General features: G+C 37.0%; 1 protein-coding gene across 14 annotated transcripts in view; it reads right to left on the reverse strand.

The window, feature by feature from the left end:
- Window positions 1-546: 546 nt before the first annotated feature.
- The window catches only part of ZMYM2 (zinc finger MYM-type containing 2), an 86,884-nt gene continuing 69,877 nt past the window's right edge, over window positions 547-17,553 (reverse strand). For 13 of the 14 annotated variants that reach the window (XM_062615266.1, XM_062615256.1, XM_062615261.1 and 10 more), the window contains 12 exons: window positions 17,446-17,480; window positions 15,617-15,746; window positions 15,334-15,449; window positions 14,325-14,496; window positions 13,500-13,607; window positions 11,427-11,521; window positions 10,179-10,347; window positions 9,120-9,271; window positions 5,333-5,447; window positions 4,329-4,580; window positions 3,848-3,968; window positions 547-2,296 (listed from right to left, as the gene is read on the reverse strand). In XM_062615266.1, the coding sequence (XP_062471250.1) occupies window positions 2,104-2,296; window positions 3,848-3,968; window positions 4,329-4,580; window positions 5,333-5,447; window positions 9,120-9,271; window positions 10,179-10,347; window positions 11,427-11,521; window positions 13,500-13,607; window positions 14,325-14,496; window positions 15,334-15,449; window positions 15,617-15,746; window positions 17,446-17,480 (1,658 nt within the window). In that variant the 3' untranslated portion in view covers window positions 547-2,103. The remainder of the gene's footprint in view (window positions 2,297-3,847; window positions 3,969-4,328; window positions 4,581-5,332; window positions 5,448-9,119; window positions 9,272-10,178; window positions 10,348-11,426; window positions 11,522-13,499; window positions 13,608-14,324; window positions 14,497-15,333; window positions 15,450-15,616; window positions 15,747-17,445; window positions 17,481-17,553) is intronic. The other variant, XM_062615267.1, reaches the window with a different exon arrangement.

A 17,553-nucleotide genomic window follows, 5' to 3' on the forward strand; every position in this document is an offset into this window, starting at 1 on the left:
TTAATCACGGAGTGATTGAAGCCCCTGCTGAAGTTCTTGATGTCAGAAATGCAAAGAAGGGGCTGAAAGTGATATTGCTATTTCTCAAAATACTTAAATGTAGTTTGAATTAAATATTTCAAGTTAAGCACATGATGCATTTTAGGCACGTAATTAGTAATTACTATTCCCATATGTAAAAATTTAACTTAAGGTAAAGTCAGGTGCTCAGCTGGAGAAATCAGAACAAAACCATGTTTTATAACTCCTGATTTCATCAGTTTTATGTATCATGGGCACATTCTATGGTTGTTACTTCAAAAAACAAGCGTTAGTGAACTAAGTTCTTTTGTATTCACTCACAAAGGGAAAACAGCATTAGAGCTGCTAGTGATCTACTCACTGGTGCTGCATAGTTGTTTTTTTTCCCCCACAGGAAGAGTAGAGCCACCAGAAAATAAATAAATAAATAAATTACACATGGAGATATACATCTACTTTTGAAACAGTGGCACCTCTAAAGTTAATACATATGGACACATGAAAATAGCAGATATTTAAATAAACTTGTTTAACAAAAGAAAGCAACCGAAGCTTTATTTCTCTATATAGAAAGATGCATCCCTATGTGCATTCTCTTAAGCTAAGAAAAAGGAAAATGTCATGCAGCCCTTGCAGGAAATAAATCCTCAGGTGGTAATACATATACATAGAAAGTTTTCCCTTTAGTAGATGAGTCCTCTCAAAAGATGCGTAATGCCATTTAGGAGAGCCAAACTTATGATTATTTCATAGTAGAATATTCTACTACATTTTTTCAGTACAATAGCAAAACCATTGCACAAACCACCATATTGCTTGCATCAGTTAAACAAGAGCAAGTTACAAAACTTAAGCAGCTAAATGTGTATCTGGAAATTAGGCTCCTTATGCAAAGTGAGCACAACGAAAGGATACTGAACAAATGAAAGGACTTTTCTTCAAAAAAATTGTCTTTCAACTTTCTGCAACTTCACGTCTTATATGGCTTTTGAATGCAGGCATTAGTTAAAAGAATTTTCCCACCCTTGATCAAGTACTGACTGTATTTAAATACAGCAATGCAACGAGAAACAGAAGTAAAACATTTAGCATACCATATTACTTCATGTAATACAGCATAAAATCCCTTTTTCTAAGGCTACAAAGGACAGACTTACAGTAATATGAGGTACCAACATTTATGGGTGTAAAAGTAGAGATGGAAAAGAATTATACAGCATTGGCATCAGACATGTCTATTTTTCTTTTTTTAATTTTCCCTTTCCTTTTTTTTTTTTGAGGGGTTTTGTTTTGATTTTCTCTTTTTTTTTTACAAAATACATGTCATGATGACCACATGCTTTAAGCTTATATTCATTTGTTTTTATATATATATTTTATTTGTAGGGGCAATTGAGAGAGAGTCACAGATATGGAAAGGACACTAAGGTTTTAATAAGGGCAACAAAAAAAAAAAAGAAAAAAAGATGTCTTCACCAGAATAGATTCACATTACAGTACACCAATATTGACAGCATTCTCTTTTGTCTATTTTTGGTACATAAGATGGGATCTCTCTACATAACCTTATAAGGCTTCAGTAACTAAAAAGTAAAAAAACTATTAGTTTACAATTCATTTAAAAATTCTGAAAGACACAGCAAGTTCTAAATTTTAGTAGTGCTACCCATACACAACCATCCGGTTTAAGAACCCATTTAAACAGCCTCCTTTCAAGGGAGCTTCCAAGAGCAGAGTTGTGCAATATGGATGTCTCTTACTACAAGGGGAAAAAAAAAATTACACATGGCACATTCTCATTCATATTTTGCAATGTAAAAGGTTACAAACATACCTAATCAAATAAATAATAATTAAAAAAAATAATCTGAAATGTGTTTGTTATGTATCCTAAAACCACTACACAGAATAATGGAAACTTTCACTCACAGATTATTTACATGGCAATACCCAGGCCAGGGTACACACTGCTACAAAACTCATAAAACAAAGGGTAAACTTGAAATGTTTTCCATAGTAAAGGTCTAGCAGCATGACTATATCTAATGCTGTTTGTTTTCTTGACAGTTTTTGGAAGTTTGTTTAATCTATGTCTTCATCCAGTTCATAATTGTCTTTATCATAAATATCTTTTACTAAAAGAACCCGTACGAGCATATTTTCTAAAGTGTTGCGGTCCAGTGAAGTGGCAGTGTACCAGATGGGACTCTCTGCGGAGACAGAGCACTCTGGCTGCAGATAGAACATGTCCATCCTCTGATTCAGATTCTGTGGGCTATAAGGGGGAAAATACAGGGGGTTAGAAAAACAGCCTCACAGGACAAACGAGCATGTTAGCAATTCCAACATCCTGCACAAATGAAGCTCTAACTGTGTCTAGCCAAGTTCAAAAAAAGAAAAGAAAGAAAAAGAAGTATTAATGTGGATTAATATGGTTCTTGTTCACAGAAAGTGTCATGCCCAGTCTGGCCCTAGACCAGGCAATGCAACGTCCCCAGAGCATCGACTAGTTGCCAAGTGTATTTCAAACAGCTGGTATTATCTTAAATTTTACAACAGTTTTACAGTATTACCTTGAATTACAACATTACCGTAAATTTTATAATAGCTTTTAAAGCATTAAATATTTTATTAAAATTATTTCATCAAAGATGTGAGGTATACGTTATCAGAAGTGGAACTAGGAGAAGCAGGCTGCTGCTCTAGTTCGCAATGGTGACTAACATATGTAAGACAGCAGGACTTGAAACCATACCATAAACAATGCTCCAAACGGGTTTAAGTGCATTCTTTTCCTCAAACTGACATGTTTCTAAAGAAAAAGAAATTAGTTGCTCTCTCCTCCCTACCAGCCAAGTAAGTCAATTCAAAAATCCAGCTTCAACTTTTTAACAATATACCCTCTCCAAACTGTGGCAGTAGATAATGTGAAGGCAAAAAACTCCAAACCCTGCAACAATCAGAAGTAACTGAGTTTATGAAAACAGCTGCTTGCATTACCAGACAAGAAGTTACTATTTACTTCTCCCTATAACATCACATACTTGCATGTCTGCCTACACTTTGCCCAAGCTCGCTCTTTATTTTTAAGAATAACATGCTGTTTCCTTATATGTTTGGCCTCACACTTGATTTATTGTGTTGTATATGCAACGTGATTTCATTACCTTGGCATCACTTAGAGTTACATAAAATCTACATTAAAATCAGTTGCTCAAATGGCTGTTCAATTAAAGTATTTCCCACAAAATCCTATTTTCAAACAACTCTAAAACTTAGCTGCAAATTATTTTTTTAAGAGTTGCCCAAGCTTCTCTTTCTAATGTATTGATTTCTGTGCAGATTTGAAGGAAACAAGCTATTTCTAAATGCTGGGTTACTGTCAGTAGTACTTCTTCTACTACAAAATATTTTAAGGATTCTTTCAAATGAGGTATCTCAAAAGAATCTATTTCAGATTGTCTCAATCCAGTTCTTACTGAAGAAACAGGGACCTCACAAATGAAACCCTCAGCAGCAGAATCTACTGAATGTCTTGCTGGTAATTCTCTGCAGAGATACATGGTGTTTCCAGGTCAAAAAATTGAATCATACTGTCATTCTCAAATGGAATCCTTGACATTTAACCACGAAATACTCTACTGCTCCTGCATTTTCTGCATGTCTTGTCCAGATACAGAATAGGAGATATCAATGCTTTCATTTAAATATTTTTTTTTCAGAAGATCTCAATCCAATCTTTGCTTCAGTGTATTTCACGCTGTACCAAAACATTTGTACTTTGTCTTCCCTAGACAACTTCTGTATTACCCTTTATCATACTTACCTTTTAGACAGATAGCACTCAAACATTTTCACAGGGCATCTAGCTGGATCAGATGTGTTTTCAATTTGTTCAAACACTGGTTCATCATCTTCATGTTTCCTTTTTCCAGTAGTAATCTTATCTTTAAGAAGAAAATCAACATCTAAGCTATAACCTGAAGGTACTTTACATTTTTCAGTAAACTTCCCAGAGTTAGCAGCCCACTAAGTACCACATTTTGTTCACCACAATTATGCATATCTGCAAACTGTAAATGCAACCCACAGCCACAACAAAGTCACAGCATTTAGCATGGAGACCAGTGGGCTCAAAGAGGTCATTTAATGCAGAGACCACACACTCTTATTAAAGATCTCGGAGCCGAGAGCTGCTGAATTTTATGCAAAGGCAGACCTCTGGCTCCTGACAAGGTGCCCAGATGTCCCTCAGAGGAGTGCAATGTGGATTCTGCTGCAATACTAATTCTGAACTGCCATAGTACCTTCAGTATCAGCTCTGCACAGGGAAGACACTTGATATCGAAGACAAGCTTTGCTTTCCTTTGTTAGAGGATTTTTTTTCCACTGTCTAAAAACAGTGCCAAAAGAAAGTCTTAAGTGCTGCTCCACTGTTTTCAGGCCAAAGTATTTAGTGTTAAAGTAGAACAGAGTATTCAGAAGAGCAACAGGTGAATGCGATCCTAGCTGTTTAATCCTCCAAAGGTAATCTTCTTCAACTCTTGAGAATATTGATCCTTCAGAAAAAGAAGGGAGAAAATACAATGGATCAGCCCATAAACTGTCCAGGTGCAAAAGAATCAAGTTTTTGCTTACTGTTAATAAGTGCTCATGATAGAAGAGTTTAATAAGCATATTTAATTATATGTCTACAGCCCCAAAACCACCTCTTCAAGACACAGATACCCACCATTTCAGGAAGAGACAGTCAGTAGGAAATACCAGTTTCACACAGAATACATTTCTGTTAAATTACAACAGTACTGTTGACATGCAGCACCCTCATGTTATTACTTAAAACCAAATGCTCAAGGGTCTAATCTTAATCCCTTCATAAAAAGCGTATTTTTGACTTCATTTTATTCTGTTCAGGCAAGGCCTCCAGCAAAGAGTCCTTTCAGTCCAGATAAGAAAGGCTAAAATACACAGCTCATTAGCTCTACCCACACATAGCCCAGTGCCTGCCTGCTTCCCTGGGCAAAAAATAAATTCAGCCCAGGTAAAAAGTACAGGTTGAAGAGCAGCTGCTTAATCTACCTTTCCCTCCTGAAAATGGACAGTCAATTTAAGATTAACAAAAATCAACTCTGGCAGCATGGATTACCAAGAAACAAAACAATAAGAATAATAAGAACAATTGAACTCTTAGATAATATATTTATGATTTTAATCAGCTACTATCACAATGCATAAAGTGCATATACCTACATGCTTAAGAATACAGAACTATTGAGAGATTAAAAACATACATGACCAAAAAGAAAATTACCATCTGGAAGTATGCTTGGTTGCCAACTTTTAAGGATTTTATTTAATTCCTGTTCAAACGTCTGGTAGATTGGATCAATAAATATGTTGTCTTTTCGATTACTTCCATATAAATACTACACGAAAGAGAGAGACACAATATTTACAATTACAGATTAGAACAGTTCCGTACTACAGGGTTATCAGTACAGTGCTTGCACTTCAAAAAAAAAACAAAACTAAAAAAAACCCACAGAAAACAAAAACCCCACCAGTTTCTAAAAAGAAAGCAATGACACTTTTCCAGTATATAGCAGTTAAAAGCCACATCCAATATAACATACCTTGTAAATTTCTAACAGTATATGAATCGTAGATTAATTACAACTCTTAACATTTTTCTCTAAAATTTTCTGTGTGCAACGTTTTCAGTGACTTGGGAGTCATTAAAAAGACAACAAACCAAAAATAAATTAAAACACCAACTAATTTATCTTTCCCTCCACCCAGATCTTCAAAGAAAAATAAAACACAATAAATACACACAAACCACAAAACCCCCACACAGTTATCCAGAATCTCCTAGTTCAAACATGAACTCTGAACACATAGAAGCATCTTCAACACAGACTGGGAGCAAAAAAAAACCCCAAACATATACTTGTGGAAATGATACAGCAGTGCCTGTTCTGCAATCTGATTATCTTAACCCTCTTCACCTGACCAACAGAAACTCTTCTGAACCTTTACCAAGAAGGAACAACTGAGGGCTATACTATCATTTGACATTATCCTCTACTGGAGACATTTCTAAGAAATGGAAGATTGGCTTCTTAAATTTTCCACTTCAGAGTTATCTTTGCATGAACAAGCCTGTTGCTAGTGAAGGCAATAAAAGTGACAGACATAAAAAAACGTACTGACTCCTGGAAATGGCATCTATTTCTGTACACATACTTGAAATAGACATAGCACTCATTTATACTAGGCAGTTCAGCATTACCTTGATTTCCTTATCTTTGCACTTAGTTTTATAATCAGGAAAAAAAATCATAGAATAGAATCATAGAATCGTTAGGGTTGGAAAGGACCTTAAGATCATCTAGTTCCAACCCCCCTGCCATGGGCAGGGACACCTTACGCTAAACCATGTCACCCAAGGCCTCGTCCAACCTGGCCTTGAAGACTGCCAGGGATGGAGCATTCACAACCTTCCTGGGCAACCTATTCCAGTGCCTCACCACCCTAACAGAATGAATATACTTTCTAGAAGTTACCAACACAACATCTTCATTTAGGTAACTATTTTATATATTTAACTAATTCTTCAAAGCACAATATTCTCCAAAATGTACTTGTTTCTACATATATCAGTTTTGATTTTATAAAGCAATTCTAAACCAGACAATACAGCTTACTATAAGCTTCATGGGGTTTGCCCTTGTTCCCCGACACATTTTTCCTCCATGAATTTTCTTGTTCTTTGGTTTGCATTAAACACTCACACTGAACCCCAGCAATGAAACTGAAGTAAGACTCAAAACTGATTCAAAACCAATGCCCACAGAAGCCTGTGACAGATCAACTAGAAATATCTGTTTCCTGCTTCAGAAGAAGTGTTTGGCTAAACCACTAGGTGCCTGCCTGACCATGCAACAGACTTTAAGAATGGTATTTTTCAGGATCAATACTCCAGAGTTATCAAAACTGTTACTGAAGCATTTCTGGCTGGAAGCAGAACAATTTCAGCTGCACATGAACCTGAACTGAGAAAATGTACCATTTCACTTAGGTACTGAGGTTTCCTGGAACAGATTTTCCAGTGTTTCCTTTAAGAAAAACAGTCATTTTACAAAGTCAAAGAAACAACCTAAGATTTGAAGACTCCTACGCACTTCCCTGTGCACAAACTGTATTGCACCCAAAAGCTGCAACCTGAGCCCTTAGCCATGCTAAATGCAGTAATTCTCTTTTTCTAACAGCTTCCACATTTTCTTCCTTTGAAGAGACGCTTAACTCTAAGTTAGCAAACCATTAATGATATCTGGCACAACTTTATCATTAAATGGCATCATTTAATCTCTCAGCTGCTTCTGAGTTAAACAGAAAATATCTTTTATGCAGTAGTAGTATTCTGTTTCAGTAGTACCCACATTGGGGTTGTCAGATGGAAAGGAGGACTAAGAAAATACTATAAGGCAATGGAGTTTTGTTGCACATTACAACAATTACATTGCATTTAGTGTACCACTAACTTGTTTAAATCTCTTTCTTCAGAAGGGTAACACATGCCCATTTACATGCAATTTGGCATTAACACAGATATCGGCTGCTACTTGTGACAGCTCACAAGCATACATGTTTCTGTCCCTCACTTGCTGTCTGCCTTCACGAACTGCAAATTCCACAGAACAGAACACATCTTCCTACCAGTCTGAATAGCAGTGGCACAATTGGGCCAATGAAATGGTGCTGTTACTGTTACTTGAATTAAATACTGGGCACCAAGTATAACCTATGACCACAGTAAAATGATCACAAGTTGTTCCTCTAATGTTCCAGTGTTGTGTATGTGCATTAGGGCTCACAGTTATGTTGTGCCACACAAACTTTGGTTCCTATGAGCTAAACAAACACCAATGAAGTTTTTATAACTAACTTTCACAGTAGACGAAACAATGTCAAAGGCACAAAGAAAAAATTATTAGTTGAGTTCCATTTCATAAAGACATACCCCACCCTGTGTATTGTTTATTAGCTTACTGTATTTTCAGTTGAACAGACAGATATAGAGGGATGATATATCATGCAAGTGAAGAAGCAGAAAGCTAGCTGAATTTGAAACATACCTTGCACCAATATTGACTAAAATGCCAAACAATGAATGTTCGCTTCTCAAATTTCAACTATGAGGAAAAGATCCTTAATTCTGTATACTCTCAATACACAAAAATTAGGGAAAGTACCATTTATTTTAAGAAGATTGTGATTTTAAAAATCGTTATCTGATTCATGGTCTCTGCCTTAAGTATGAGACCATTTAAGCAGGATTGCAAAGCCTGTGCACAGCTTGCTTTCCACATCATACACATTTTTTATTGAATGAATTTTTGTGCTCTGAACACTGCTTATTTTTATCTATGATTTGCCTCATGTACCAAAAATTATGACATCCTCTGCTTAAAAGATAAACTGTGGAACAGGTTTTCTAATTATCTTATTATGTTATTGCCTTTACATGCGATGCAACTAAACTGACTCCCTTTATCTTCAAAATTCAATGTAATTACAATTCAGTGGCAGGGTGTGTGTAAGACAGTCAATATAGCAGAGCTTCCTGCACTCTACAAAAAAGCCTGACTTTGACAGTCTCCAGTATTCACTGAATTAGACTCTCCCAAAAGGGACACTTCAGATAGCTTGTTTCTACTATATGCTAAGTAATTAAATTAGTATAACATTCACAGATCATGCCTTGTTTCACTCTGGTTTTACATTAAGCCATCCTTAGCAAACAAAATGAAGCACAGCATCTGGAAAAACTATGCTATTTTAGACTGCAAATTCTTTGCTTTAACCAAGCAAGAAGTTTAAGATTATTACAATACACCAGTCTGCATCTGAGTTTTCAGGATGGTTCTGCAAACTCATTTTCTATACAAATAGCTTTCTACAACGTGATTTACACATCAGGCTGTGTTATATCAATAGCTCCTAGCCAGTAAATCCACATGATCTTCATTTTTTCACTGAAGTGGCTTAGAGTCAAATTAGCAGCTCTGCTTCCCACCTCAACAGCTTTTACTAACCTCCTGAATCCCAAGACACAGGTAATAGATGCTGTCAGGTGCATAGTTCTCTCCATTTGGCCTTCGAATTTCATTGACAAAATGTGTCAATCCATAGTTTAACTCAGTTGAAGTATGTGATAATAGATCTTCCTTTAATTTCACAGACTTTGCTGTAAAATAGAGAAAAAATGCTACATTACACAACAGAATTTTTACACAATGAGGGTGGGATGTGGTATTTTTGTACTGGAAAGTGGAAAACTGGCTTAATGTCCTCTCCACTATCCTATGAATGAGTCTTAATGTACTAAGCAGTTGAAATGTTAGGTCTGTATCAAAGGGTACTAGAGTTAAGTTTAGTTAGCCAAAATACAGTATCACCCACTGATGAATGTGCTGCCATGCACAGCTAAGGATGACAAGGAAGTGGCCCAAGATGCTGAAGATAGTGCTGTAGAGGGAGCCCTTCACCAGAAACAGCTGTTTCCAAAGATTCAACAGTATTACACAAAAGTGCTCAGACACATGTGGGAGCTGAAGAACAGCAGGAGTAGCAGCAATCTCCCTTCTCCCTCGCAATACAAATGCACACACAGAGGAGCACTGCAGAAAGAGCAACAAAGTTCCACAGGAACAAAGGTCACCTCATATCAGAGCTCCACAGCCAGGTAACGCCTCAGATGAAGATCTCTTTCCAAGAGAAAGAGCAGGATGCCCTGCCCTTGCAATTTAGAAGTCCAGAAAACGGGTGAGCTTCAAGGTGAGTTAGAATACGAGGAAAACCAGGATGCAAACAAAAAAAAAAAAATCAAAATCGTCACAGAAAGTGAGAAGAGCCAGAAAATCGCTGTCCTGGCTTGCAGAAGCAGTGTGAGCCCCAGCATTCTGAACCAAGTAGGGAAAACTAGGCAAGGAAAAAAAAGGTTTGGCAACTCTGTGGTAAATAATTCCAGTCATTGTGGGAACATTAAGTATATGTGAAAACTCCTATTAAAAATTCCAGTTGGAAATCAGGTGAGTACAGCAATTCTCTCTACCAAGTAAGAATCTAGATGCCAAATTTTTGATAATACTTACTTGATTTCAGTTCCTCTAATTCTGGAAGGTCTTCATTTAAATACCGAGACTTCACCCAGTGCTTCCATGCATTTACACCATATGCATATTTGAATGGAAAACTACACTCTGAGTTTTCAGAGCTGTCATCATGAGACTGGTATTCTGACACTGCTTTCCTCTTCACTCCCTGCCATTGAAACACAGTGGTTAATACTGCCAATAGCAGGAACACAGAAGCTGAGCAGAATAAGCAAACTGCAGGTCAAATTACAAACTGAATGCTCTGTGTAAAGCAACATATGCTTCAGTCAGTAGTTCCTGTGTCATTCCTCTAAGGACAGTATTTCTTAAGATGACAGACATTTCTAATTCACCTTTCAAACAGAGTAATTTTGGTAATGGAGTTGCTGTATCGGTTATGCTGTATTAAGCAACAAACACATGATGCACCAAATAATTCAGTGTGTTTACAGGATTTCAGTGTGTTAATGTGCAGAAAGTTAAAATCGCTCCAAATCTATGTCAGAAGGTCAATTTTTAGGGTCAACTGAACCCATCAAAGGAAAAGCCAGAACTGGTCCCAAATGAAAGCATGTCCAGCAGTGGATATGTGAATAATGTCCAGCAGATAATGCCAACAGGCTGGATTCTGAATTTAAAACTAGAAAGACACATTTATTCTTAGAAAGCTTTTTAAAGAAGTTGGCTGTTTTTTTCTTAAATTTGCAATATCCACTGCAGGTATTGCAACAAAACCATTTCAACATTGTGCCAGGCACCAGAAACTCTTATTTCCTGTTAGCTTCCTTCCAAATAAAAGAATACGGCTAATTTATCCACAATGTGTAAGCTAAGATTTTTGACTGAAAATAAAATCTGGGAAAATTACAAACAAATAAAAATGTTTTTAAAAACTGTTTTATACAGGAGATGCTATAGCTGCCATTGTAAGCCACAGTGATGCCAACATTCTTCCATTTGACTATCAAATTAAACCAACACAGCTTTGTTTGAAGTAGAAAAGCAAGTACAGTAAGTACATATACATTAGCACATTACATTGACAATTCTATCAATGTGAAGCAAAAACGGGCTCAGAATTTGAAAAACACATACCACAAAGACAGGATATTAGGCAAGAATAGGCAGTAGCAGGTTTTAGAGCAGTATGAGAACTGAAGAAAAAACCCACAAAACCTGGCATATTTTTGCCCACTTAGATTTTGTGCTTTTTGGATTTTTTTTTTAATAGCATGATCAAATTACCTTCTTTTTGGACCGAGGCCTCGGCTGTTCCTCGTACTCTTCCCCAAAAACAGGAGGTAACAAAAACTCATTTTCTGTATCAAGCTCCTCAGTTGCTGAAAATACATTAACAGAAACTTATTTCTGAACATCTTCTGAATGAAACTGGTTTGAAAAACCCCACAATTAACTATAGCAGTGTGCATTAACATAAGGGGTCCACAATAGCACACATATAAACATTACCAAAGACTGGATTTCAGTAGGAGGAAATAAACCTATTCTTATTTTGAAAGTAAAGCAAAGCTATCAAAATATGTATCTCTAAATAAATTGTGGAAGACACAATACTCAACATTTTCAAACTCGATCTGAAGTCACTAACGCATCATTTCTTACTATGGACCCTTACACAATTTTTCCTCCTAGGCAGGTCTTTGGTATCAGGAAGTTTCAGTTATGGTAGGAATGAGCAGCTGTGAGTGAAAAAATTACTACACTTACTACATGCACTTTTGCTCATGTATTGCCATCATTTCTATTCAAGTTTTGTATTTTATATAGCATATTATATCTGGTTAAAAACATTAAGAATCACATCATAGGACAGGTAGGCTCTGTCCAACCTGGCCCTGAACACTGCCATGGATGGAGCATTCACAACTTCCTTGGGCAATCTGTTCCAGTGCCTCCCCACTCCAACAGTAAAGAATTTCTTCCTTGTATCTACCTAGATCTCCTCTGTTTAAGCTTGAGCCCATTGCTCCTTGTCCTGTCACTACAGACCCTCTCCAGTATCCTTGCAGGCCCCCTTCAGATATTGGAAGGCTGCTATGAGGTCTCCACGCAGCCTTCTCTTCTCCAGGCTGAACAGCCCCAACTTTCTCAGCCTGTCTTTGTATGGGAGGTGCTCCAGCCTCCTTTGTCATCCTCGTGGCCCTTCTCCAGACTTGTTCCAACAGTTCCATGTCCTTTTTATGCGGGGGACACCAGAACTGTACACAATACTCCAAGTGAGGTCTCATGAGAGCAGAGGGGTAGAATCACCTCCTTCGACCTGCTGGTCACACTTCTTTTGATGCAGCCCAGGACATGGTTGGTTTCTGGGCTGTGATTGCAAACTGCTGGCTCATGTTTAGTTTCTCATCTTCTTTCTCAGAAGCACGTCAGTGTTAATCAATACCCATCACAAACTATTATTTACTACTCCACTTTGATTATTTTTCTTTTTCCCCACTATTTTACTTTCCCATATACCAAGCCTCACTTACAAAGAGGGTCTAGTATGCACCTGGCTAATAAACTTCGTAAGACTAAGGTAAGACTAATCCCTAGACCTGAACTTTAAATTAGACATACAGCAAACTGAGAAAGCCAGTATAGGCATCCAGTGTGGGTATCTATGACAAGAGGCAAAAGGAAACTTCCTACATGAAATAGAGAAGCTACCCATGGGAGGTATGAGAGGTGTATGTCCAAGAGAAGCTATGTCAGGGGAGACACTAGCTACCGCTAGGATTGCTTAGGACGTGGTATAAGGGAACAGACACTGTTGCCTGCATTCTGTAGTGTGCTAGAAATTGTGATACATAAAACCAAGACGTTCTTTTAAGAAAGGTCTCAAAGTAGTGATTTTCCTGCCAATTCAAATAATCCTACCTTCTTTAAATACAGGTACGGACATTAACAAGATACTAAAAGGAAACACAAGAGCAGCTTATTAGCTTGCAATGTTCTAATAAACTTGAGTTTATTTCCCATGGAAATAAATATCTGATGTTTGAAGAATGAATTCATTATTGTTTTCTATGAGCCTTCAAAACAGCTTTCCTATGTCTATAACAGTGATGCTGCCAACTTCGTGAAAGGTTAATGCCCCCTTTTCTTTGCATTCTCTTGCAAATACTGTATTTAGAAAGATGGAGGAATTAATTCAGAAGTCCCCACTCTTGCAATGGCACGGCAAAGTTTTAACTAACAGCTAAGTGGATTTTGCAATCAAATAAAGCTCCTCTGAAAGGATGATGAAACAAGGTATGATGGTTGCCCACAATATCTATTTCATGATGTTTATTAAAATGGCAGATTCAATACCTCTTGGAAAGTCTATTTCAATATCAAGGTCTGGTTCATACGGAAGATCAGGCAAACTCGTCCGTGCTTCCGTTTCTGAGTTCAGTAGATTTGACTCAACTATCACACCTGTTAAAAAAAAAAAAGGAAAGTTCCTGTTACTTTAATTAGCACATGGTTTAGTCAAAACAGGGCAGATTTAGAACTTTAGAAGCTTAGTGGTTCTAAAGCTGCTTGTTCTGCATATCACCATCTTAGGTTTTGTTGTTCTTGTATTCTTGGGATCTCAGATTTACTTCTCCAACCCCATTTCCTTCACGCATGTAAGATACTAGTCCATCTGTCCTTCTTCAGTAAGACGGGCCAGCAAAGCATGTGTACAGAAAATCAAATGCTGGAGAATCTGGACCATATCAACCAACCACAGAATGTAAACAAAACCAAACCTGACACACCCTGTTATCTACTTTTCTATGTGATTCTGCCTGCAACAGAACAGACTTTCAAGTCCCTGAAAGATCCCACAAAAGCAAACATGGCAAGCAGGCAGCGAGAGTTGGCACAAGCAAAGGGAATGCCTGCATTTTTAAAGACAAAGGTCAGGTACAGCACACTGAAGGCACACAATTGACTTCAGAAAGTTTTCTGTATTTCAAATGTGCTAAAATGTTTAAATAATTTAGATTTCAACTTAACATAGGAACTCAATAATAGCATTGTTGTACTCAATCTTTCTCTAAAATAGTAAAAAACAAAAACCCCAACAAGCAACCCTTCTCTTGATTCACACACCCCTCACATATACCCCACCAAACCAAAGAGTCAAAAACTCAGCAGGAAACTCACTGGTCACATCAGAAGCTTCAGCTTTTCTACCATGTTCAGGCACCATCTCTGACAAGTTCAGCAGCTCAGTTTCTAGAGGATTTGAGGGCACTTTTCCCCTCAGCTCTTCTATTGCTGCTAGGATTTTCTCACTGCTATCCAGGGTAGTGGACAAGAAAACTGGAACTGGCACCTATGCAGACAGGGAGGAAAAGATAATTATAAAAAAGCCCCCTTCTGCAACAAAGCATCTGCAGCAGCCAACACAGAAACAAACTCTATACCCCTCTTCTAAAAGACACAGTTAATACAAATTATAAACATATCACCTCAGTGTGGTCTAACAAAAAAAATGTTGAGAGGTTAAAAAAAAAAAATCAATATAAATAATTGAGAACAGAAGGGAAAGCAGGAAAGGATAGAGCTAAAAAATAAATATTATAGAATATATTGGGTTAAAGTAAGAACAGAAAGGACTTTGGAGGCTCAAACCTGTCTGACCATAAATTCAGATTATTTGGGACAAATCAGCATCCTTTTTTAGTGGCTTCCTTGTGAGACATGGAATTTTAGGAATTCAGGGTTTTTTTTTCCACCATTTGGATGAGATTTGGTACATAAGTGAAATCTGTAACCACTTAAGAGTTATTTTCTTTTGCTGGCACAAGGTTAAGTTTTTCCACTTCCTCCTGTTTATCCCACTCTTCCATCCCTCCCTCCCCAAGACAATCCTTTCAGTTTCCTTGTTACCAGTGTGAATCTTGCTATTTAATATTTATTTAGCAAACTCAAAAGTACCACTCAGAATTGTTCCTAAAAAGATCATCAGCAGGAGGTAGATAGGTCCTGAAGAACAATCAGGACACTAAGTGCCACTGTCAGATTTCTAATACTTTTTTCAATAAACAGTGCTGCAGCATCCTGCAGTGGTTTAGACAGACCAGAATGAGAGCAGCCAACAATACAAAGTGGTCCCTCACACACATGTGAATGGATGCCAATTTCAAAGTGAAGCTGAAGTGTTACTTACAGGAACAGGAACTGTTGCAGGAACAGGAACCTTCTGACTATACATGTTCATAGGCACAGGAACATAGACAGGTACAGGAATAGGCACTGGGATATACTCTTTTTTCCAATCATCTTCTATTAAAAGAAAAAAGAAAAAGGCAAACACTGCCAGGCACTTAAATATATTTTACACCTGCAGTTTAGGGAAAAAAAAAAATCAGAGTATTTGCAGTATGTTCCAAGACAGACTGAAAAAATCTGCAGTGAAGAAACGAGTAGCTCCAATACAGCTCAAGAGTTACCTGTCTGACAAGATTTTGTCTGCATATGAGGTTTACAGTACGTGGCTTTCGTCATTGTCAAAGGCTTGCAAAGAACTGCCTTGTTCTTCATTTCTCTGTTAGGTGTTGGAGAAGGTGGTGGTGCTGAGCCCTACAGACAAGCAAATAAAAGAGACTGCGCTGTTGCACCACACTGATTTCAATACAAAGTTCCTGATTTAATGTATCAGTTGATACTTTTTCCCTATGAGTTACTGAACAGGGAGCTCACAACAGCACAACATAACAGCACCGTTATTCTTTAACTGCAAGCTACTGTATGTTTCTAGTAAGGAGCTGCCAGTGCCAGGAATTTAACATAGCTGTATTTTGCTCAGCCAGGGCTAGCACTTTGATTATTTTTTTTTTAATTTAAGATACTATTTTTTTACATTCCTGTTTAAATGCAAGTGCAACTTAAGCTGGTTTCTAACTTTAAAAATAATTTTAGCTGTAAAGAGAATTCACTCTAAGTAGTGTAACAGACTGCTGGCTCAAGGCCCAACTGTCTTGAACTATGCTATCATCCAAAGATTGCATTTAAAAAAAACCAATGTAATTCTAAATAAAATACCTCTGAACATTTTAATTCCTAAGGCATGAACTTCGAGCCCCCCCTGCTGGCTCTACAACAGTGACAACAAATACTCTGGAACATAACATAATGCTCAAACTGCCACCTTACAGTCAACTGGTTAAAAGCCTCTTGCCCCAGACATGTTTTTGTCCCCTAACACCTGTTTTAGAACCTGACTGAAGAAACTTTTGTTTAGTCATATGTATTAGTAGCCCCACATATTGTTTTAAATATGGAAAGTCCAGTCATAAGAACAGCAATAGACCTTCTACAGACCTTTCTAAAACATATTAAAAAAGCTTGTATCACACATAGCTTTTGTATGATCTTCAGAAGTTTTTGGACTGAATTAGCATCATTAACCATAAACTACTGATGTTTTTAGCATGACAGTTTAGCTCATCTGATGTCTCCACTTACATAAGCAATCTTATTTCCCATGGTTTTCATTAATTTACTTTATAATGACATCACAATACTTTCAAATTAAATCCAAGATGTACCTTACAAAATATATTTGGATTAAAAGGGTGAGTCAGTTTTTTTCATGGAAAAACAGAGAGCTCTGAGTTCCATCAAAATCAAAACAAAACTAAGGTTTTTTAAAAAAATCCACTAAACTAACGAAAAAAAATAATAATTTTGACAAGCTGAAGAAAACTGAAACTCAGAATGAAGGCTGCTGCTCCACTGACAAACCCCACCCTCCCAGACTGTGTGACCCTGCAAAGGGTTACACTTCCTTACTGTCACCTGCAGCCTAGTCAATCAGACCTTGAGCACTAATTATTCTACTCTTGGGAATTATAATTTAAGATCTGAAGCTTTATTTTCAGCCTGTCAAAGCTGAAATACAACCATAATATCCTAATCGACCAGTGAAATGTTCTTCCCTTTCTACACTCCATATATACAACCTGATCAGTCTAAACATGTGAATAAGATACACATAGTTTGTGGATTAACTTCTAAGCAATACTTTCATGCACTATAGATGTAAAATACACAGTTGATGATTTGGTTTCCCAGAAGACACTGGAAAGATGAAGTATGAGCGTTTAAATATTTAATTCCAACTACTGACTAAATAACTCTGAAAGTTTATCTTAGTATCATTCAAATATACTATTTTTTTTGTTTGTTTGTTTTTAATAACAACCCTTTAAGCCACCAGGATCTCACATTTTTAAATAGATCTAATTATATATTCTATATATTAAATACATGTACTTACTGTTATTTTTGTCCTGGGGGTTTGACAGCCCTGATCTAAAAATATAAGAAAACATTTTTAGACATGTTTTTTCCTTTTTCAGAATCAAAGCAAATTTCAATAAGCAAC

The sequence above is a fragment of the Pezoporus occidentalis genome, unplaced genomic scaffold, assembly GCF_034315485.1.
Source record: "Pezoporus occidentalis ecotype Australia unplaced genomic scaffold, CSIRO_AGI_Poc_V1 ctg18, whole genome shotgun sequence".
Classification (NCBI taxonomy): domain Eukaryota; kingdom Metazoa; phylum Chordata; class Aves; order Psittaciformes; family Psittacidae; genus Pezoporus; species Pezoporus occidentalis.